The sequence below is a fragment of the Stegostoma tigrinum genome, chromosome 7 (genome assembly GCF_030684315.1).
Source record: "Stegostoma tigrinum isolate sSteTig4 chromosome 7, sSteTig4.hap1, whole genome shotgun sequence".
Lineage (NCBI taxonomy): Eukaryota > Metazoa > Chordata > Chondrichthyes > Orectolobiformes > Stegostomatidae > Stegostoma > Stegostoma tigrinum.
The window spans coordinates 24,858,109-24,882,917 of record NC_081360.1 but is presented as its reverse complement, the minus strand read 5'-3'; the positions used below and the strand labels follow the sequence as shown (position 1 = coordinate 24,882,917).

At 43.0% G+C, this 24,809-nt stretch overlaps 1 protein-coding gene across 1 annotated transcript in view; it reads left to right on the top strand.

Annotated features, from left to right (window-relative positions):
- iqca1 (IQ motif containing with AAA domain 1) overlaps positions 1–23,374 on the top strand; it is a 161,723-nt gene extending 138,349 nt beyond the window's left edge. Inside the window, exons 16-19 of the mRNA XM_059647116.1 lie at positions 4,671–4,757; positions 5,687–5,864; positions 16,604–16,842; positions 22,924–23,374. Coding sequence (XP_059503099.1) covers positions 4,671–4,757; positions 5,687–5,864; positions 16,604–16,842; positions 22,924–23,052 — 633 coding nt within the window. The 3' untranslated portion in view covers positions 23,053–23,374. The remainder of the gene's footprint in view (positions 1–4,670; positions 4,758–5,686; positions 5,865–16,603; positions 16,843–22,923) is intronic.
- Positions 23,375–24,809: the final 1,435 nt, after the last annotated feature.

Genomic DNA, 24,809 nt, shown 5'->3' with positions numbered 1-24,809 from the left:
ATTATTTGGTAACATGTGCCTGATTGTATATGTCATGTTTTCTGCAGATCCAGAAATTCCATGTTCTATGAGGAGTTGAGTTTAAAAAAAGTCATATAGTAATATATGTTATTGAAAAAAAAAGACTCAAAATATCACCCTTCATACTGCCAAAGTTCATAGGATCAGGGGTATCACCTTATTTTAGAATTTCAGCCAACCAACCATATATTTATGACAAACCGACCAGCCAAGAAGCATAAAAGAAATATAACATTCATATTGTCATTCTCGTGATCTCAATACATCTCAAAATGCATTACAGCCAGTGTAGTAATGCAGGGAATGTGGCAGCCCGTTTACACACAGCAAGCTCCATCAAACAGAAATGTAATATTTCTTTTTATTTTGTGGGCTGTTGTAGTTTCTCATAAGCCCAGCAGTTGTTTCCCATCTCTAAATCCCTTTGAGGAAGTGGTGGTGAACCCCTTTCTAGCAGTTCCTAGCAGGTATGCCCACTGTGATATTATGAAAGAAGTTCTAGGATTTTGATTCAACAATAGCGAAGGAATGGTGACATGTTTCCAAGTTAGTTGAAGGGAAACTTGCAGGTTTTCAGGTATTGACACCCTTTGGCCTTCAACATAGCAATGATTGTAGGTTTAGGAGGTATGGTTGAAGAAAACTTGGCAAGTTGATGCCAACCTGTACTTGTGATGTTGATTGAAGGGTAAATATCAGCAATAATATTGGGAATGATGCAGCAAGTTTCTGCCACATGTGACTTTAAATGGGGCTTTGGTTTAGCATCTCATCAAAATACAACACCTACAATAGTTCAGCGTTCCCTTAATACTGCAAGGGAACGTGTCAGCCTGGATTTTGTGCTCAGATCCCTGGATTTGGAGTTGAATTCACAACATGTTAATTCAGGCAAGTGTGGTCCCAGCGCGTGGCATCTGTATGGATACATGAACATGAAGGGTTTAGCAGAATTTGGGCCAAATACTGGCAAATGGGACTAGATTAATTTAGGATATCTGGTCGGCATGGACAAAGTGAACTGAAGGTCTGTTTCCATGCTTTACAGTGCTATGGCGGTGACTCTAAATGAGCCCAACTGACACAAGTCAAGCTAACAGAGACAGAGTATTTAGTAACCCTTGACAGATGAAAGATATATGTGCCCCTTGACTTCCCTCTTATAAAGAGCATCTTAAAACCACAAAAATGATATTCCTCTGTAGTGTGCAGGCTACAATTCATGTATGAATGCAATGATGAAACAGACAACCACCAAATAAAAACTGAAAGAACTGCAGGTGCTGTAAATCAAGAGCAAAAACAGAAATTGCTGGTCTGGCAGCATCTGTGAAGAAAATATCAACATTGTGGGTCTGGTGACCCTTCCTCAGAACAACCTCCAGTTGATCAATAAGTATACTATGTTTCAGCGAGTATGCACCATTATGTTAGAAATACCAGGTTGCTCAGTTAAGATCTATGGAGAGAAATAGAATTACCATTTCAGGTTGATGATGGGCCATCATCTAATCTTAAGCAACCATTAGCTTGAAGCATTTATTCTGTTTCTGTCTCCCCAGATGTTGCTGACCTGCTGAGTATTTCTAGTATTTTCTACTTTATTTCATAATTCCTGCATCTGCAGTATCTCATTTTTGTACCAGTACCAATGTTACTCCGAGTCCTTAAGAAGATTGCACTATACACTGTAAACGCATCTGGAAAGTTTGGCATGAATTCAGTTTAGTTTTGCTCATCCCAGTCTAGTTTTTGGTGCACTCAAGCCAAAATTACAAGACAATTCTGCCAGAGCAGCTATTGAGAGGATGCAATGAACTAGTGGTATTATTGCTGGACTGTTAATCCAGAGACCCAGATAATGTTCTGGGAGCCTGGGTTCGAATCCTGTCATGGCAGATGGTGGAATTTGAATTCAATAAATGTCTGGAATTAACAATCTAATGATGCCTGTGAATGCATTGTCAGGAAAAATTCATCTGGTTCACTAATGTCTTTTAGGAAAGGAAACTGCCATCCTTACCCGGCCTGGCCTACATGTGATTCCAGACCCACAGCAATGTGGTTGTCTCTTAATTGCCCTCTGTGTAGGGATGGGCAAGAAATGCTGCCCTGCCAGCGATGCCCTCGTCCTATGATAGAATAAAGGTCCCACTCCTTTCCTCCACTGCCGCCCCCATTGTTTTCTTTTAGTTTTAAGGTCCCCCCGATCTTGTTAGCTTGTTAAAATTGTATATCCTGTTCAAGCAGGCAACTTGTTCTCATTTTTTCTCAAATTATATCAATATTTGATCAGTGCCATATATACAGCCTTGAGCCCTTGCCTCTGTGAGCAATGACTGACCAATTTACTATGTGTCATCTCTGCTCTGTGTATTGTGTTGAGTTTAGTTTTTTAGAGGTTTGGATTTTCAGGTTAACAACTTCCAAATGTTGATTGCAGTTTTCCTTTACACACATCATTTAAAGTCATGACAATGAATTGGTATTGGTTGATATTTGAGTAACAAATGCATGCAGTGCAACAATTATACATTCTTAGAATTTCCAGTAAAATGAGTAAGCCTATAAATAGAAAGCAATTTAAAATTTAACAGAGGAGTACCCAGAGGATGATTTAAGACAGGTAAAATTGAGCATGAAAGTAGACTTACAAGGAAACTGAATGTGACTGCAAGAGTTTACATAAAAATATATAAAGAGAAAAGAAGACTAGTGAAGACCTTACAATCTGAAATAGGGGAAATGATATGGAGAACAAGAAATGGCAGAGCAAATAACAACTGCTTTAGTTCGGACTTCAAAGAAGAAACCATAAATAACTTCCCAGAAATGTGAGGAAGCAAGAGTGTATTAGGAAAAAGGAATTGAAGGAGATGAGGATTAGTTTTAAAAAAAGGTGCTGAAGAAATTAATGAAATTGAAAGCTGATAAATCCCCAGGGTTTGCTAATCTGTATCCTAGGGTTCCATGAGATGTGGCCATTAGAAGAATTGATATATTGGTGGTTATCTTCCAAAACCCTGTGGACTCTACAATGGTCCCATCAGAACAGATGCTTGAAAATGTAACATCACTATTTAAAAAAAGAGGTAATGTGAAAACCAGGAATTTCAGGCCACTTAGTCTAACATCAGTAGTTGGATAATTGCAGGAGTCTATTATAAAGGAGATGATAACAGGACACTTAGAAAACACCAAAAGAATCACACAATGTCAACGTCAGCTTTTGTGCTCCTGAGATGCTGCTTGGCCTGCTGTGTTCATCCAGCCTCACATTTTATTATCTTGGAATCTCCAGCATCTGCAGTTCCCATTATCTCTGACACAATGTCAACATTGGTTTATGAAAGGCAAATCATGTTTAGTAAACCTACTGAAGTTTTTTGAGTATGTAACCAGTCAAATGGATGAGGATGAACCAGTAGGTCCAGTGTGTTTGGATTTTAAGAATCTTATGATAAAGTTTCAAGTCACAAAATGTGCAAAACCAAAACCCGTGGGATTGCTGATAATATACTGGCACAGATTGAGAATTGGTTAGCAGAAAGGAAATAGAGAGTACAGATAGAAAGAACTCCAGATGTGGAGCTGGTGGAACACAGCAGGCTAGGCAACATCAGCGGAGCGGAAAAGTTGATGTTTCAGGTTGGGTCTCTTCTTCTGAACACAGACACAGAGAGCAGGGATATGTGATTCTTTTTCAGAGTGGAAGGCAGTGACAAGTTGGGTAGCGCAGGAATCCGTGCTTGGGTCGCAGCTATGTCTGGGTATAGCAATAAATTGGATAAGGGAATCAAGCATAATATTTTCACTTTGCTGATGACACGAAATTACATGGGATTGAGAGCAATGAGGAGGATGTAAACAGTTTTCAGAGCGATTTAAACAAGTTTTTTGAGTGAGCAAAGGCGTAGCAGATGCAGGTTAACACAGAGAAGCTGTCCACTTTGGTCAGAAAAACAGAATAGCAGAGTATTATTTACATAGCAATAGATTGAGAAATGTTGATGCGCAAAGAGATTTGGATGTCCTTGTGCGTGGGTCACTGAAAGCAGGTATGTAGATGCAGCAAGATTTTAGGAAGGCAAATGGTATGTTGACCTTCATTGCAAGAGGGATTTAGTACAGGAGCAAGGACATCTTAACTGCAGCTGTACAGGGTCTTGGAGAGACCACAGCTGAAGCATTGTGTGCTGTTTTGAGTTCCTGCCCGAATAAAGGCCATACTTATCACAGAGAGAATGCAGTGACAGTTCACCAGACTGTGTCCTGGGATGGTAGGTTTGTCATATCAGGAGAGGTTCAGTCAATTCATCCTGCAGTCACTAATGTTTAGAAAGAGTGAGAAGTATCCCAATGAAACATAATCATTGCTGACAGGAATTGACAGATTAGATACGTGGGTGATGTTTCTACTGGCCATGAGGTCCAGAACAAGGTGTCGCAGCCTTAGGATATTTGCTAGGCCATTCTGGACCGGGGAGAGAAATTTCTTCACTCAGAGAGAGGATCACATTAAATGACAGAAGTTGACTTGATAGAATGAATGACCCACCCCTGCTCCTATTTTCTATGTTTTTATGTTTCTCTCATGTGTTTATTTATCTGTTCTAGCTTTAACCCTACTGATGGTGTGATTTACTTAGGTTGCTCGTATGTTGCAGCCTTCTGTTGTATGGATCGACAATGCAGAGAAAGTCTTCTACAAGAAGGTTCCAAAGATGGAAAAGCAGGTAGGAGCAAAGTTGTTTTGTGCAGTGATATTGAGATGGTTAGTTGGCCCAGGTTATGAAGTCAGTATTCGTTATAGACTTGGTTCAATTTTTTTTTGTTGTTCTATGACTATTTATACATGTTAAAATTCATTTGTGAAATATGGACATCAATGGCTGGGCCAGCATTTGTTGCCCATCCCCTAGGTACCCTTGAGAAGGTGGTAGCAAACTACATGTCATGAACTAAGCGGCACAGTGGCTCAGTGGTTAGCACTGCAGCCTCACAGCTCCAGGGACCCAGGTTCGATTCCAGCCTCGGGCGACTGTCTGTGTGGAGTTTGCACATTCTCCTCGTGTCTGCGTGGGTTTCCTCCGGGTGCTCCGGTTTCCTCCCACAGTCCAAAAATGTGCAGGCTAGGTGGATTGGCCATGCTAAATTGCCCGTAGTGTTCAGGGGTGTGTGGGTTATAGGGGGATGGGTCTGGGTGGGATTCTTCAAAGGGCGGTGTGGACTTGTTAGGCCGAAGGGCCTGTTTCCACACTGTAGGTCAGCATCATCGTCATCAACTAGCTGGCGCAGTCTGACAGAGTTTGCATCTGTGTTTCTTTCAAATGCTGCAATCCCAAGGTATGATGGTGTTTCAAGCTGAAGGCTATTTGTATGCACAGATTGATAGCAAATCTTATTCATCCACATTTTGCAAATGTTCCACTGTAGCATTATGGGAAAAAAAACCCTCTGTGTAAGGCAAACAATCCATCTACATATTTTCAATTATGGAATAAAGTTCTTGGGAAATTATCAAACAATCCTTGACAGCCTTTTTAAAGAAGGGGATGCACATTTTGTCACTTCCTGAAAAAGTTGTGAAAAATTCATTTGCTTCATGCTAGCCAGCCCTCTCATAACTGGAGCATCAAAGTTCACCTTGTTTCATCTTGTACAGCTGGAACCAAAGCGGTTAAAGAAATCTTTCCCAAAAATACTCAAGTCCATTAAAGCAGAAGATCGTGTTCTCATTGTGGGCACAACGAGACGGCCATTTGATGCAGAGTTGAAGTCTTTCTGCCGAGGTTTCCAGAAAATTGTGCTCATCCCTAGACCAGATTATACTTCTCGATTTGGTGAGTATAGATTACTTATTGATCGTATTGTAAAAGGGATGTTCTCGGATCTATGGCCGCGCTTACTGAAAGCTGTAGTCCTGTGAACATTGAAAGGCTGTTGGACCAAAAGTCATGCCAGTGGACAAAAGAAACCTGACTAGCTTCATCTCTTTAAATAATTGGAAGGAAATTCAGGTGAGTGCCAGAAGTAGTCAGCTCAGTTGTCTAATGCCTGCTGTGCCCACCTGATCAAGTGCAGCTAGTGCCATTTCTGTTTAGCACAGCTCAGCATAGTAAGCCAATCAATGTTGTCAGCGCACCTCAGTCAGGTCAAGAAGATTAGCTTTTGCTAGAAAGTCCCAGCAAAGTAAGACAATGGCATCCCTCCAGGGGCTTGACTGCAGTCACTCAGGTCATTCGAAGTCAGAATTCTCTCCAAAGGGTGACGAGCTAAATGCTGGCCCACCAACCATCTTCAGTCTGACTGCTCTACTGTGAGCTGTTTTTTGTCTTGCAATGTGAGACAGGCAGGTATTATGGGTGATGAAAGTGAATGGCATAGCTGTTACTTATGGTGCAAGTGGGGAGGTGTCCTAAGCAAGAAGATAAGTAGTACAGGTGCATGCAGGGTTAATGCTGTCAGGGGTTAGGTGGATGATAGTGAGTGAAGGAAGAAATTGCATGTAATAGTGAGAATGGTAGAGGATGCACTTTAGTAGGAGGTGGGTACATAAATAGAGATAGAGTCAGTGTGAGGTATCAGAGAGAAGTGGCACTTAGGTTGGCAAAGTGGAGAACGTCACTGATCTTCTTCCTATAGCACTGCGCATGCCTCCCGACATTTGAGACTGCTTCAACTCATGTGGTAACCTGAGACTAATCCAAGTCCTAGGGAAGGACTAATGCATCCAGTAGGACCTCCAAATCTCTGCCTACAAAGTTTCCTCCTGTCTGCTATGTTTTGTGTAAATGTCAGGAACTTTGCAGAGCAACTCTGGGTTGACAGGGCCCATCCTTGTGCATGAGGATGGCACGGGTTCAAGAGATGCTGGTCTTTTGGTGGAATACCATTGAGTGACAAGTTGTTTTGTGTGCGGTTAGTTTGAGCTGGAATTTGACATGATGGGCACTGGGAGTAGGGTAGGTAGTTAAGGATGTGTGTTTGGTAAGATACAGCGAGAAAACTAGTTAGGCCTCAAGTTGGAAATGCTTCCAAAAGATGCAACTAGAAGTTAGCAAAAAAACATAAGATTCAGCCCGATGTTTCTATATGCAGAGATTAGCACAAAAAACCTGTCATCAAAATGGCCACCTGTGAATTTGGACAACAGATATCCCAAAGCCAGAATGAACATGCACGTGTGTTGCGTTCATCATTATGGTCTGTGCATAATAAAGTCAAACCAACTACTCCTGTGTAGATGGCCTTACTAAGGTTGAGGTTCCAGGGATGAGGGTAAAGTATGGGAGCAGGGGCAAATGCTGGGAGCAAGGAGATAGACCAGGAGTGGGAATAAAAGTCACAAAGAAGCACAGCTATTGCTGAGAATTTACTCCAACCTTGCAGTAGCAGTTACTGCTTCACTATGTACTGGAATCTAGCTAAATAGACTATCTTTCCCATTGGAAGGCAATCATGCCCATCATTTGGCAGTGATGCAGTGTTGTCAGGAAGAGTTTCTGTGCCTGTATGGTCCTTGTGGCATTCCTATGAAACAAACCTTCCATGTACAGTGAAATTGCAGTGAGTCAAATTCTGACAAAACTAATCTCTAGTTTTTGACCAAGTTGTTAGCCATTCACACCGGCAGAATAGGAAATCCAATAGAAGGATGCTCATCAAAAGCTGAAGTTCTAGATTGTTTACTCTGGGTTCTGGATTGCGAGAAAGTTGATTTTAATACAGTTAGACAGAATTTGACCAAAGTGGATGGGAGCAGCTATTTATGTCTGCGAGAGTTATTCGAAAATGAAATAGTAAAAGTGCAACACCAAGTTGTTCTTGTAAAGGTGAAGAGTGGGACCAAGAATTCTAGAGACTCGTGTATGTTTAGGATGCATAAGACAGGGTAAGGGAAAAAAGGAATTAAACGGCCAGTACAGAGGGAAGCTGATGGGAGATACCAAGGGCTGAAACAATGGAAGCTCCAGAGGAATACCATAAGGCTTATTTACAAAGATATTAATTAGGAGAGACAGAAAGGACATGAGCAAGTAGTAGTGCATAAAATATAAGAAAATTCAAAGTTACAAGTATATTAGGGGCAAGAGGATAACACAGAAAATTTAGGCCCGATCAGAGACCTGGATGGCAATCTGTGTTTTGAGCCAGAAACATAGCTGAATGAATTCTTTGTATCTGATTTCACAATAGAGGAGGATGGTGTCGGCGTATAAATCAGGGAGGAAGACTGTGATATACTTGAATAAATCAGCATTAAAAGAGAGCGAAATGTATTAACAGTTTTAGCAGTCCTGTGAATGGATATGTCCCCAGGTCCATATGAGATGTATCCCAGGCTACTATGAGAGGCAAAGGAGGAGATTGCAGGGGCTGTGACATTAAGTTTCAAATCCTCACTGAGATATCAGATAACTGGATTCAGGTAATGTGGCACCATTAGCCAAGGAAGATATTAAGGATAGGCCAGGAAACTGCAGGCCAGTGAGTGACATCAGTGGTTGGGAAACTATTGGAAAACATTTTCAGGGACAGAATTAATTTGTACTTGAAGAGTCAGTTATTAGTCAAGGATAATCAGTGTGGTTTTATCAGAGGAAGATCATGTGTAACAAATTTGATTTTTGTTTTGAGGAGTTGACTAAGGATGTAAATTAGAGTAGTGTGCAACCCTCAATCGATAACCTGAGCTATAAATCTTTGCAAAACCCTTAAATGAGGGTAGTGTAGTTGATGTGGTCTACATGGACTTAAGTAAGGCTTTTAAGAACATAAGAACTAGGAGCAGGAGTAGGCAATCTGGTCCCTCGAGCCTTCCCTGCCATTTAATAAGATCATGGCTGTCTTTTTTGAGACTCAGCACCACTCACCCACCCACTCACCATAACCCTTAATTCCTTTACTATTCAAAAATTTATCTAGCCTTGCCTTAAAAACATTCAGTGAGGTAGCTTCAACCACTTCACTGGACAGGGAATTCCAGAGATTCACAACACTTTGGGTGAAGAAGTTCCTCCTGACCTCAGTCCTAGATCAGATACCCTTTATTTTGAGGCGATGCCCTCTAGTCCTAGTTTCACCTGCTAGTGGTAACAACCTTCCGGCCTCCACCTTTTCTATTCCCTTCATAATCTGATATGTTTCTTTAAGATCTCCCCTCATTCTTCTGAATTCCAACAAGTGTAATTCCAGCCTACTCAGTTGCTCCTCGTAATCCAACCCTCTCAACTCTGGAATCAACAGAGTGAATCTCCTCTGCACCCCCCTCCAGTGCTAGTACATCTCTTCTCAAGTAAGGAGACCAAAACTGCACACAATACTCCAGGTATGGCCTCACCAGGATCCTGTACAGCTGCAGCATAGCCTCCCTGTTTTTAAACTCCATCCCTCTAGCAATGACAGACAAAATTCCATTTGCCTTTTTATCACCTGCTGCACCTGCAACCCTACTTTTAGCGATGCATGCACAAGGACGTCCAAGTCCCTCTGCACAGCAAAGTGCTGCAAATTTTTACCATTTTAACAAGGTCTTACATGGGAGACGGGCTCAAGAACGTTGTGTCCCATGGGATCCAATGCAATTTGGCAAAATGGATCCAAAATCAGCCTGGTGGCAGGAGTCAGAGAATGACAGCCAAATGGCATTGTGGTGACTGGAAGCCTGAGTCCAGTCGCATCACACAATGTGTGGGGCTGATTCCCTTCCTATTTATAATGTATGTTAATGGCTTAAATGAGATTGTGGGAGATGTGATCACTAAATTCATAGATGTCAGGAAAATTGGTGGTTCGGTAAAAATCAATGAGGAAAACCTTAAAATACAGGAAATGAGGAAAACCTTAAAGTACAGGAAAGCGTTCTAGGAAGAATAACGAGGCAAGGGAGCATATATTGAAAACTAGGACCCCAGGAAATACAGAGGAACAGAGAGACCTTGGTGTGCATGCCCACAGATCCTTGAAGACAGCAGGCCAGGTGGTTAGAACAGGTTGAAGGTACACAATAAGCCTAGTTTTGGGCTACACCTTGTTTTGTGGCCCTCTTGTGAAGTGAGCAGCTCCTCCACCATGTGCACACTATAGAATCTTGGAAGGTGCTTGCTACTTTGGCACCTAGTGTGAATCTTTCCAGGGCACAGTACGTTGCCTGCATGTCACAGCTATGACTGGCATTGATTTCTGATGCCGTATGTGGTTATGAATGGATCAGAATTTGTAGTTCACTCAGTCAATTATATCTAAGGTTCACATCCATCAAATGGTGCAAACAGGTGTCTTTCTAGCTTGACTCTTTGTGTTGGACGGTGTTATGAATGCCAATGCCTGGGGTGAGTTCTCTCATGTGAGCACATATATCCTGCTTCATGAGCTATGCAAAGGGCAGATGTTACTCAGTGGATTGGATGGAAGGTCCTGGTAACATATTTTCAGGCTAATTGAACACAGCTTGAGATGCTGCAGGCCAGGAATTTCCCCTCAGCCTGTGGGATCACCCCCACAAGCCCCGAGATGTCAGCCAAGAAGGTTAAGATGGTTCCCTAGTTTTGCGATGCCACCCTGCAGACATGATTGTAGACAAGGTCACCAACAGAAAGGACATCACTTTCCCAGGTGACCACACCAGTAAGATGTCACAAAAGACATGTAAAGTCTGGGCAGAGATCACAGCACAGGATAATCCCTCTGACACCTACAAAAATGATGCAACAAATGTTGAATTAACAGCAAGCATTTTCTGCACTCCATTAGGGGAAGTGACACCATTTTCTCTGTGCGACCTCACTCTGACAGAAGCATTGCTAACTCTGTTACTGCACCAGCATCTCTTGGAGCCTCATCCCCTGCAAGCCTTGACGTCACAAGCAATCTGGTAATTCAGTCTAGCGATTCCATCACTGCCATATGTCTGCAGCAAGGAAAGAAGAAACACCCAAGCTCTCTGTCAGTAAGAAGCCTCCCAGAGACCAGGCACCTACTGTGCCCTGTGCTGAAGATGTGTCTTTGTACCTAGCCATAAGTGACATGGTCAATTTGCAGAGAAAGGCAGAGGGACATCAGGTAGATTTGCCAGAGGCTGTAATGAAAGAGGGAGGAGTCGATGCACATGCTCACTGTCATGATGCTAGTGCACAGCACACTCCTTGGAATGGGTGGCAGCCACCATGGAGATCCAACTCCAGCAGAACATTGAGTAGCTGCTGGATATGTGCTGAGTCCTTCTGCCCATTGTTCTGGTCATAGTTCTGAGCATCAATGGCAAGAGACAAGGAATGAGGTGACCTCAACAAGATAGATGGTACCTGCCAGCACTAAGAGGGAGGAGGAGTGAGAGACTAGCATCCCAGGAGCTTTGTCTCAGTACACCTGAGAGGTGTCCAGCCTTCTAACTCCCTGCTGCTTCTAGACCCCGTCCTTCTAGGAGTTCAGGCTGAGCAAGGCGATCCTGCCCCTGTGCAGGATACTCTCAGCAGGCTCTGGTCCTTGAGGCCCAAAGCCTACAAAAGCATCCACCCACATCTTCAAGTTCTTCAGGGTATACAATGCAACATGCTCCCACCGTCCCATCTGAAGGGGTCACATCTGCACCTAGACAGAGTTGAAAGTAAAGGGAATAAATAACCTTCTGAGGACACATCCGTGGCATGGGTGTTCAACCGTTGTACATAATGTGCACTTTGGGAAATAAGTGCTCATCTGTGTTGTCCTAGTATCTGCTGTAGTTTTATTGTCACAATTGGACCAAAAAAAAATGAGAGATGAGGAGCACCTTCACCTGACAGAAGGATGCATTGTGTTGCAGTCTCTGCAACTTGGCTCCTCTCTCATAATCAGCAGTGTGAGTGAGAGGAGCTAGCCTCATCTCTCAGTGAAGCACACCTATAAGTTATAGTTTAGGCTAGGCACTGCTGAGGACACTGGGAATAATGATAAGTACTATTGGAGTAAGCTAGGCTTTAAGGGAGTGATGGCAGAATCTGTCATGTGTCTACAAGCTTCAGCAGGGAAAGCTCTGACTCATGCCTGGGACCCTCAAAGCCTGTGAGGAGGTCAATGGGCAGCTCATATGTTAAGTTAGTATAATGGCACAGTGTGATGGAGGGAATAAATGCAAAATTGGCAGCATTAAAGTACTGGATGCAATTTCAGAAGGGACGCTCAAACACTGAAAGGATACACTGTAAATTCATTGTTTTCAAAAATATTGCAAAAAAGTAAGATGCACAATGACAAGTCTCAGGTTCGGGGCAGCTTGGTCGCCTTCGTGAGAGAGTGAACTCCCTGAAGTGACAAATGTCTTTGGTAACCATGTTTGAAGCAAGATCCAGGAACACATAATAATGAAAATACTCACTACATCAGAGCTACTTGAGTATTAACCTAAATGCAGAACAATTTTTGCATGTGTATGGCAGCTTTCACAGGGGTGAGGATATCAGAACGAGCTAGAAGCAAAAGTCAGTGTTTTATTGCAGAGGACAATTAGATAGGAAAGCCAGTAAACCCCTGGGGAACATTGCACATGTGAAGGGGAGAGGTGACAGCCAATTGTACAAATGAAACAATAACATGATCAGAGAATTCTCAGTAGAGCTCAGTCATCCTCAAAGTAGGAGATTATGTGGTTCCCTCTGGCCTCTCAAGCTCTCTGGATAATTACCCTGTTTCCCTCTCTTTGACGGGTCATCTGGTCCATCTCAGGATTCTAATCGTCATCTTCTCCCTCAAAGGTTTCCTCTCACTCCCACTTCTCTTCTTCATCCTACAGATTTCATCCCCATTTTGGTGACTAAGACTGTGAACAGTTCAGTGGCCCACTGTGATGTGGAACAGCCTGTCTCAGGCACTGACTGACTGGTCTAGGAATCAGAACCTCAGCTTCAGCAGGCGATGTTTGTTCTGCATTCTGTAGGACCCTGAGGGGAAACCTTACAGAGATTTGTAAAGTCATAACGGACATAGATAAGGTGAATTAAAAAAAAATGTCTTTCTCCAGGGGAGGGGAGTTGAAAACTGGAGGGCATAGATTTGAGATGAGAGGGGAAAGATTGAAAGGGAACCTGAGGGGCAACATTTTTACACAGAGGACGGTTTGTGCAGGAATGAACTACCAGAGGAAGTGGTTGATGCAGGCACAGTTACCACAATTAAAATACTTTTGGGCAGGTACATGAATCGGAAGGTTTAGAGGGCTATGGGTCAAATGCAGGTAAACGGGACGAGCTTTGGTTTGGGAAAGCTGATTCAGATCGATGAGTTAGTCTGAAGGGATTGTTTCTATGTTGCCTGACTCTATGACAACAGTCTGAGGATGATGTAGTGGGTGCCATCAGTCCACCAACCATCCTTTTACAGTCCATGGTCCTTGTAAGTGGTTGGTAACTGTGTACAGCCCAGGATGAACAGGTTACAGCAGTTCCTGTGATTTCTAGTGCAGAACAGAAGTATGTGGCCGTTGTGGTTACAAATGATTTGAGCAGTAAGGGAGTGGAATTCTTTTCCGTTCATGAGAGCTGCTGATTCATGTTGGACAATGTGATAACTAGCCGGGTATAATCATTTTCACCCTGAACCTGTGGGAGATCAGCAATGGCTGCAAAGCCTAGTTGCCCTTGCTGGATAACTCCCCATGTTAAGGGTGAATACCCTGTGGGAATAGCATCAATGACTTCCCGATGCACTGATAGGTTGTTGACTGTGAAGTGCCACCTAGGTCCCTGAAACAATTGTCTGGGAAAGAAGTTTCGGGCTACCAGGCTGGAATTATCACCCAGGCCCTCAGACCACAAGTGTTTGTCCAGCATACGGGGCATTGGTCTGGCACAATTGCTAAATCTTTCGTATCTTCCTGCACTGGCTCTGTCATTTGCAGATAGCTGCATCTAAACTAATATATCCCATTCTGTGTCAGAGCTCTTCTCCTCTGTGGTTGATTTTGCTCTGCTGCTTCTTCCTCTGAAGGTTGTGCAGCAGGCAGTAGAGGATCCAAAGCAGTTTTCCTGCTGCAGGACTGACATCTGCCATTCTGTTTTAACATGCAACTGGCAACAGTAAGAGAAAGTGCACGGTCTTAGTAAGAGGGCACCTTCATCCCTGACATCCTTCCCTAAGAATCTTCAGTTTATGACTTTATAAGCAGGAAAGCTGAACCTGGACAAGGACCCAAACACCATGTGCTCTCTTCAATTCTGTGTTTGTTGAGAGGAGTGAGGCAGGATGTCCTTCCTGCCTGACAATATCCCTGACAGTGCACTCACGTTATCCTGACCTGATGCATGGTGGCCCAAGAGAAAGGACTTACGTGGCTTTAGCATGAAGTACCTGTCAGAAGCTACTGCCTCTTTTTGACAAAATTGGTACATTTTCCTCCTAGTTTAAGTGCTTTTTTTAAATCGATATCAAAAGCTTTTCGCACATTTGATTTTCAAATCAGTAGGGTGAGGTTTCACCTTGCATTCAATGCAGTGACTCGTGCATTCATCCTTGTGCCCCTGACAAGCCTTCCCCTTCCCATCCCATCTCTTTCAGTTGAGCCCTTTTTACCTGAGCATGAACGCCCCTGCTTTACCCTGGGTCCTTGGACCATTGATGTACCTTTCTGACCCTGCACTGCATCAACACCATTTCAAGGCCTAAGTGACTGTGATTTGTGTTGAACAACCTCCCAATACCACTTCACAGATGAGCAGTCTCCCCTGATAAGCTGCTAGGGCCTGCCCTACAATTTATAATTATCCCCGAGTGTTGCGATCACTCCCGCAGCCACTGAACACAAACAGGCCAAGGTCCAGACTTGACTAGCCTGTGGCCTCAACAACACTATGGGCTGAACATGAGAAATGCCCTGCATTATGTCTGACCCACCCACCCTGAGTGACCGAGACCAGAGCCAGCCCTAGACTGATTGTGGTGGTACCCTGTAAGAGACTGGGGTGCATCCTCACTGCACTCGGCATGCCTTCCCTTTGCCCTTCACAAACACATGCACCGAGTTTGCCATGTACGTTTTGGTACCTGCACTATATCTGGCAACATGCTGCCTTTACAGTGCAGACTGCCCCAAACCCTGACCCGTTCACATTAACTCTTTACTGTTTCCTACAAGCACAAGGTGCCAACCTTCCCTTCTGCCTGTGTAAGACAACCTGCTGACTGCCCTTCTCTGGAGAAGCTGACACTTGTGCGATGCCATTGCCCAGTTGAATGGTATGAGGTCGAAGGAGCCATTGTGCTTGAGTCAACACGGAGGCACGTACTGAAGTTGTAGTAAAGTGAAGAGAAGGAAGCACAGCCACAGTAACTCATCTGGGCTGGGTGCAGAGGACCAAACTGGACAGGTAGACCCTTGGATTATGCTGAGATAGTAGGATTATGCTGTCGGGTTTCTGAGGTGTCAAGAATCTCAACTGAACAGAAGATAACTGGGAAGGTGGCATTGATTCTGGCAAGTAAAATCATGAATGAGATACAAATGTATGTATATCATCCCATGACATGATGGCAAGAAATCAATGTCAAAACTGAATGAGGGAAGACTAAGTTGTAATCATTTAACACAACGTGAAGACTGACTTTCGGACTCTTGCCTGATTAGCTCATTATGCTCACCTTTATTCTCAATATCCCATTCTATCCATAAAATACAAAAGCAAGGAAGCTGTCATGAATTTTGATAAACACTGGTCTGGCCTCGACTGGTGTATGGTGTCCATTTGTGGACAGCTCATTTAGAAAAGGGTATGATGTTTTTAGGGTGCGCCAAAAAACCTTTACAAAAATGATTCCAGGAACAAGAGACTTTAGTTCAGCTGACATTGTTTGCAGTGTAAAGACGGTTATGAGGAAGTCTGCAAGATCCTGAGGGCTGTAGTCAGAATGGATAGGGAGTAACGGTTCCTGTTGGCAAACACCATCAAGAACCACAGGCGATTTAGGCGATGGGTAGAAGAAACAACAGCAAGATGAGGAAGCACCTGCTCACGCAACCAGTTGCAGTTTGGATCTGGATTGGATTGCCTGAAAGGATCTGAGGTTGGTTCAGTTGGAGTTTGCAAAGGGAATTGGATAAGCACTTGAAGAGAAAACAACTGTATGGCCGACTGGGAAAAGACAGTGGGAATCATAAAGTTCAACTTGCTTGGACATGACAGACTGAATGGCCACCTTCTGTGCTATAGACTTCTGTAATTCTACATTTTTACGATGCCATGCCCAAAAATCCCACAACCTTTTAAACTGTGTAACTTGATTATGCCAGATTGTAAATGTCGAAAACACTATTTCTACCTGGTGTAAACAGAAGTAAAATGTGCCGGGAGCAAACAACTTTTAGAGTGTATTGCTACAATGCAAAAATGATTAATTTCAATATTGGCAGGTGAAACCTAAGGCATTTTTACAAACTGGTTAGCATCTCTTAAATTTAACGTCTTTGGGAAAATAACAGACAATGAAATACAATGCAACTAAAGATTCTTCTGCCAATATTACTGACGGTAAATTTCAGCTTTTCATTTGTGCTTTATAATGTTATTTTCAGTCATCAAATGAATTAAAACTCTCATCTTTCATGTGACAGTGTTATGGCGGAACTTCATTCAACAAAATGGTGGGATTCTGACCAATTCATTAGACCTGAGTTCTCTAGCAAAAGTTACTGATGGTTATACCCAGGGACATCTTAGTCAAGCAGCAAAATACATTCTAACTGAGCAACGAATAAAGCAGCTGTACACCAAGCCTCTGACTGCAATAGAGTTTATTGTTCCTCTTGCCAGGCAAGATCCTGTATTCAAGGAGGAGGAGGAAGCATTCAAGGTAAGGAGCAACTTACCGCACAGGTTGTACATGTAAGAAGCAAACTCCAGATCAGTTGCTAGGCAATAACACACTTTGGTCGGTGTGCCATGGACCAGGATGACTTTTGTTTACTCTTTAAGCTCTGCCTCCTCATGACAGGAGAGATTTGAATCAGAGACTGGTTAATTTCCCACACAAAGGCAAATCAGCCTCATTAGCACTGAAATTTCTGGTGGCCTGTTGAAATTTGCAGTTCGTTTTACTTTGGTGTTGGTCAAACTTTGAAGGGACAACAAGAAAGTTCCAGTTGTTAATTTTTTCCTGGCAGCTCAATGGGCATGTTATACAATTCTAAAACAATTTCACTTATTAAGCATTTGAGGAGCAATTTTAACCAAACTCTTCTAGCAGGAAACCCGGGGGGGGAACAGTTCGACTGCCAGTTTGACAGATGACACGGTCATAGTCACTGGAAAGTGAAATTGTTCCAGGTGTTACATTCCTACCTGTCACTTTTCCCAGTCAGCCTGAACCAGTCGAGGCAAATTGTCCAAACCTGACAGGGCATTCCGTAAGGCATGTTTGATCAACAAGAGAGTCAAGGGTCAAGGGATCGAACAAGAAACCGAAGCTAAGACCACAACCAGATTATTCATGATCTTATCGAATGGCAGAGCAGGCTTGAGGCGTCAAAAGGCCAACTCCTGCTGATAAATCCTAAATTCATATGTTTAGACAGGGCTGATACTGAGGCCTTTTCTCTAACACCAGCAAAGTTCTGTCCTCTTTTCAATATCTTAATTTACTTTGGCTAATACCATGCGCTGATGACCGCTCCTCAAGGAAAAGCCTCAAAATCAGTATTGGCTAATAAATTGTTCACAGAAACTCTGAAGAGGCAGCCGTTGATTCTAATGACTTCTGCATTTCCGTTTGAGATAGATATCCCCAATCAATCCATCTCATTTCATCTCCAGTCGCTATTTTGCATGTGGTGCATCTCCCCTGTGTTCTATTTGTAATCACACTGGGCACACTGCCATCAGGAAAGGAAGATATACTGAGAGCAACCCTCTGTCCGCAGTACCAAGACCTCAACTGCTTGTGAGAGACACCCACGGTGGCTCAGTGGTTAGCACTGCTTGCCTCACGGCATCAGGGACCCAGGTTTAATTCCAGCCAGGGGGGACTGGGTGTGTGGAGTTTGCACATTCTCCCCGAGTCTGTGTCGGTTTCCTCTGGGTGCTCCGGTTTAAACCCGTAGTCCAAAGATGTGCAGGCTAGATGGATTGGCCATGCTAAATTTCCTGCAGTGTTCGGGGAGATGTAGATTAGGTGGGCAATGGCTGGGTTGTCCTTGGTGGGATGCTCTGGGGTTTGGTGTGGACTTGTTGGACCGAAGGGCCTTCTTCCACACTGTAGGGATTCGATGATGATGATTCTTTGTTAAATGCCTGGGTTGCTCGTTGACCTGTGGCCTCAGGTGGCAGGAGTACAGGCAGCAGCCACTGGCTCATGACCAGCTACGGATTGGTCAACAGCTCTCGGAAGGCGGGTCTCCCGTCCTTGGGATCCTCGATCGAAGAGAAACTCTGTCCTCGTCTCATTGGATGCCAGTATAGAAAAAAGATACGTCTAGCTTTCTCCAAAGTAGGTGACACCGGGATCATGCTCTCCAGCTGTCAGGACCTGTGCTACCTCCACAGATTGAACACATCAAGTTCCATTCATATACTCAAACTGTTACACAGCACTGCTAACAGTCAGTTTTATAAGGGGAGGGCGAACAGCCAGAAATCGTGTTACATATTGGCACAAATGATATAGCCAGAAATAGGATTGAGGATATAAAAAGTTATTTCAGGGAGTTAGGATGGAAGCTGCAGAGCAGGACGAACAGAGTAGTGTTCTCTGGTTTACTACCAGTGCCACGAGATAGCGAGGCGAGGAACAGGGAGCGGGCGCAGCTGAACACGTGGCTACGCAGCTGGTGTAGGAGGGAGGGCTTCAGATATGTAGATAATTGGGATGCCTTCTGGGGAAGGTGGGACCTGTACAAGAAGGACGGGTTGCATCTGAACTGGAAGGGGACCAATGTCTGGGGTGGAAGGTTTGCTCGAGTAGTTCGAGAGGGTTTAAACTAGTATGGCAGGGGGGTGGGAACCTGAGCTGTATACCAGAGGTGAGAGTTGATGCAGGTGAGGCAGTAGCAAGAGGTAGACCAGCTAGTGGGAAGAATTTTCCTGGGAAGGAACCAAGGGATCGGTTAAAGTGTGTTTGCTTTAATGCAAGGAGTATCAGGAATAAAAGTGATGAACTTAGAGCATGGATCAGTACCTGGTGCTATGATGTTGTGGCCATAACAGAGACATGGGTTTCTCATGGGCAGGAATGGTTGCTGGATGTTCCAGGGTTTAGAACATTTAAAAAGAATAGGGAGGGGGGAAAAAGAGGAGGGGGTGTAGCACTACTAATCAGAGAGGGTATCACAGCTACAGAAGCTTCCATTGTCGAGCAAGATCTGTCTACCGAGTGAGTGTGGGTGGAAATTAGGAACAGCAAGGGAGTAGTCACCTCGTTAGGGGTTTACTACAGGCCCCCCAATAGCAGCAGGGAGATTGAAGAAAGCATAGGTCGACAGATTTTGGAAAAGTGTGGACACAGTAGGGTTGTTGTAATGGGTGACTTTAACTTTCCTAATATTGATTGGAACCTCCTTCGAGCAGAAGATTTGAATGGAGCTGTTTTTGTAAGGTGTGTTCAGGAGGGTTTCCTAACACAGTACGTTGACAGGCCGACGAGGGGAGAGGCCATTCTAGACTTGGTGCTCGGAAACGAGCTGGGGCAGGTATCAGATCTTGTGGTGGGAGAGCATTTTGGTGATAGTGACCATAACTGCCTCACATTCTACATAGCTATGGAGAAGGAGAGGATTAGGCAAAAAGGGAGGATATTTAATTGGGGAAGAGGAAACTATGACGCGATTAGACATGAGTTAGGAAGCATGGACTGAGAGCAATTGTTCCATGGTAAGGGAACTATAGACATGTGGAGACTGTTTAAGGAACAGTTGTTGCGAGTGATGAGTAAATATGTCCCTCTGAGACAGGCAAGAAGGGGTAAGATAAAGGAACCATGGATGACGAGAGCGGTGGAGCGTCTTGTGAAAAGGAAGAAGGTAGCTTACATAAGGTGGAGGAAGCTAGGGTCAAGTTCAGCTAGAGAGGATTACACGCAGGCAAGGAAGGAGCTCAGAAATGATCTGAGGAGAGCCAGGAGGGGGCACGAGAAAGGCTTGGCAGAAGGAATCTGGGAAAACACAAAGGCATTTTACACTTACGTGAGGAATAAGAGAATGGTCAAAGAAAGAGTAGGGCCGATCAGAGATAGCATAGGGAACTTGTGTGTGGAGTCTGAGGAGGTAGGGGAAGCCCTAAATGAGTTTTTTGCTTCTATCTTTACGAAAGAAACAAACTTTGTAGTGAATGAAACCTTTGAAGAGCAGGTGTGCATGCTGGAATGGACAGAGATAGAGGAAGCTGATGTGCTGAAAATTTTGTCAAACATTAAGATTGACAAGTCGCCAGGCCCGGACCAGATTTGTCCTCGGCTGCTTTGGGAAGCGAGAAATGCAATTGCTTCGCCACTTGCGAAGATCTTTGCATCCTCGCTCTCCACTGGAGTCGTACCGGAGGACTGGAGAGAGGCAAATGTAATTCCTCTCTTCAAGAAAGGAAATAGGGAAATCTCTGGCAATTACAGACCAGTAAGTCTCACGTCTGTCGTCTGCAAGGTGTTAGAAAGGATTCTGAGGGATAGGATTTATGACCACTGGAAGAGCATGACTTGATCAAATACAGTCAACACGGCTTTGTGAGGGGTAGGTCATGCCTCACAAACCTTATCGAGTTTTTTGAGGATGTGACTAGAAAGGTTGATGAGGGTCGAGCTGTGGATGTGGTGTATATGGACTTCAGTAAGGCATTTGATAAGTTCCCCATGGTAGGCTCATTCAGAAGGTCAGGAGGAATGGGATACAGGGGAACTTAGCTGCTTGGATACAGAATTGGCTGGCCAACAGAAGACAGCGAGTGGTACTAGAAGGAAAATATTCTGCCTGGAAGTCAGTGGTGAGTGGGGTTCCACAGGGCTCTGTCCTTGGGCCTCTACTGTTTGTAATTTTTATTAATGACTTGGATGAGGGGATTGAAGGATGGGTCAGCAAGTTTGCAGACGACACAAAGGTCGGAGGTGTCGTTGACAGTATAGAGGGCTGTTGTAGGCTGCAGCAGGACATTGACAGGATGCAGAGATGGGCTGAGAGGTGGCAGATGGAGTTCAACCTGGATAAATGCGAGGTGATGCATTTTGGAAGGTCGAATTTGAAAGCTGAGTACAGGATTAAGGATAGGATTCTTGGCAGTGTGGAGGAACAGAGGGATCTTGGTGTGCAGATACATAGATCCCTTAAAATGGCCACCCAAGTGGACAGGGTTGTTAAGAAAGCATATGGTGTTTTGGCTTTCATTAACAGGGGGATTGAGTTTAAGAGTCGTGAGATCTTGTTGCAGCTCTATAAAACTTTGGTTAGACCGCACTTGGAATACTGCGTCCAGTTCTGGTCGCCCTATTATAGGAAAGATGTGGATGCTTTGGAGAGTGTTCAGAGGAGGTTTACCAGGATGCTGCCTGGACTGGAGGGCTTATCTTATGAAGAGAGGTTGACTGAGCTCGGTCTCTTTTCATTGGAGAAAAGGAGGAGGAGAGGGGACCTAATTGAGGTATACAAGATAATGAGAGGCATAGATAGAGTTGATAGCCAGAGACTATTTCCCAGGGCAGAAATGGCTAACACGAGGGGTCATAGTTTTAAGCTGGTTGGAGGAAAGTATAGAGGGGATGTCAGAGGCGGGTTCTTTACACAGAGAGTTGTGAGAGCATGGAATGCATTGCCAGCAGCAGTTGTGGAAGCAAGGTCATTGGGGTCATTTAAGAGACTGCTGGACATGCATATGGTCGCAGAAATTTGAGGGTGCATACGTGAGGATCAATGGTCGGCACAACGTTGTGGGCTGAAGGGCCTGCTCTGTGCTGTACTATTCTATGTTCTATGTTCTATAATCTGACTTGAGTATAACATTAGTCATCCTCTAATATATGTAAATAAGTACATTAGAACATGATTCAATGTTATAACATGGCTAAATAGTTAAATTAAAACTGTGGAGATTGAATTGGTTGAGGTATACATGGCAGCAATCATCATATGTACGCTAATGCTCCACAAACAGCAAAAGGTCATACCGTAAAACCTGTTTTGCTGGTATTAGTTGAAGTCATTGAAAGAATTTCTCAATGTTCTCGTTATGGGCTTTTTGAATACTTGTACCAGCTCAGGCCAGATTTCTGAGTTAATTTTAAACAATGTTTGTTAGCAGATTGGATATAAAGTTAAGGTTACCATCTGTGCATGCTTTGTGCTGTACAGGTTCGTACATTCTAGCAGAGTACTAACACATGACCATTGAAGTCACAGCTATATCGCAGGTTCCCTTAGAGGCTCCTCTGCATATTCATTAAAACATACCTCTACATTCTGCTCCAAGAATTGCAGCACGTTGTCCGTTGCATTTACCTTGAGTAGGTTGGCAGGGCCTGGATTTACTGGCTTATTCAGAAAATAGCATTTTTGACAGCACAGCACTTTAACATTTACAGAAGTATTGCTAGTTTACAGACTGCAGTCTCAATATGAGATCTTGAACCTGTGAAACCCTGACTCTAAGGTAAGAGGTATCACCAGGTAACATACTGGACAATATAAGTGTGAACTTCAGTTTGAGAATGAGATCAGGTTGAATTTTGTTGGATTGCCGGTCTCATGAAGTGTAAAGAGTGGAAACTTTTCTTAAGCGATTGTCCGAACCAGGTATTGTGACATGAGCCAACCGCATTACACACCGAACAATATTCAGCTCCCAATGGAAGTGAAAACTGATGGATCAGCTATGACAAGAGATGTGTGATATTTGAAGGTTGAACCCAGTATAAAGCAGCACAATACACTTCAAGCATAATTGCTTCTTTGTTTTACTCTAGATTTGGTATGCCAAAACACCGCTGGGCAAGAAGAGAGCCAAAGCTGCAAAGGAACAAGAAAGCGATCAAGGGAAGGAGAAGGAGAAAAAGGGAAAGAATGAAAAGAAAAAAGGGAAAAAGAAAAAATAACAAGATATTGATGTTCTTGAAGTCAGCTGTATGTTTATATTGTATTCAGTCAGTTGTAAGTATTGAGAAGTTTTGAGAATCCCTATTATAATTAAGTTAATTGAAAAATTAATGCTCAAGTTACTACATTGGTTTCCTTTCAATCAACATGATTAAATCATCTGCTGTGCACAATTGTATGATGTGTCTTCCTGCAACTACTACTTTGCAAATAACAACAAAAGCTTGTGATTTTCTGAGGGGCAGAAAGCATAGTGTGAATTCTACCAAATGGCAGCTGTAGTTGTGAGGAAATGACTCAATTCAGCTTTTGTGATGCCAGAGTGGTGTATATTTTGTTAATAAAAATAAATTTGAAATATTAGTTTGACAAAAGTCTACCTTTCCAAATCATTGCTAATGACACATGGTCAAGGAATTTCTAAAATAATGAGATATCCTGGGGTCAGAATTTATACTGTCACTTTTTAAAAAGGCATATTATTCTCACTAAAAAATCACAGATTCTCCATCAGTTTGTCAATATGTTTTGAATTTCAAACCATGGTACAGATGCAAAAGGAACTATCAGCTGGTTGTGTTGTATTCTTATGGTCTCTGTCTGATTTAGGATTTGTACTTGTATCATTGGTTTTGTTTCCAGTTAAGTAGTCAGTTAATTTATTTTGGGTATGTGTTAGATGGATCCTGAACTGGGTAATTTATTGCCCAGTATATTCTTTTTTGCTGTGACTTTTAAAACTGGTTTTTCAGTCCAGGTAAAAATTCTACCATAGGAAAATTCTACCACAAAATAGAGCCAGACCGAACATTTTAGATTTTGAATCCAAAGAGTTTCATTGAAAGAGAAGTATAATTAAAATAAAGATTCATGGAGTTGTAGGTGTATGTAGGACACATCTTTTTAACCTAGATTCAAAGCATGCAGTTCCATTACCAAGATCAGTTAGCTAATTTCAACACAGCTTTGAACAAAATGGTTCAAAACCCTAAATATTCTTGTCGCATTCAACAGACCTGTGCAACTTTGAATGTTTAATCGGGTTCTGGTCGTTAATTTGAACAGGTTACTTAGTCAGTTGACTGATTTTGAGCACACCTCTTCATATAATTTGTATAAACTTTCGCCTCAAGGCTAGTAACTTGCATTTTATCGAATCATGTTTCATTGCCTTGCACTGATTTTGTGTTTTCTGATTCTAAAATTTGGTTCTAACTTAAAGTACAGAGAAAGGTTTGAGAATAGCCTTTACCATACTCACTTTGCATAAGCATATCTAATATAAATGTGTGAGCTTAAAGCCAATACTTAAGAACAAATGATGATTGGCAATCCTTCAGATATGCATACATAACTGAAGCTTAAAGTAGAATGAACTATCTAAACCTTGGCTAATATCCAAATAATTTGTTCCTAATTATTGTAACCCTGGCAGTGAATATATCTTGTTGAACTTGAACATTTTTCAATATTGTGGTGCCATGCCTATTTTAACAGAAAATTATTGGAGGAGTTTTAATGTAGCAGATTGAAGCAAAAGGTCCCTGAGTTGATGAGGCAAACTAAGTATCCATATTTTAAAGTCTCAAATGAGAGATAACAACAGAATAACCTGCTTTCCCTCGGTAAATTATATGAAGAGGTGGCAGCCCTATCGATCTCCAGGTCTACAGGGAATTCTCTTCCTCTTATGACCATCATTCATAAAGTCTTTCCCGATTTCAAATGACCCCCATAATCAGGCAGCAGTGCAGCA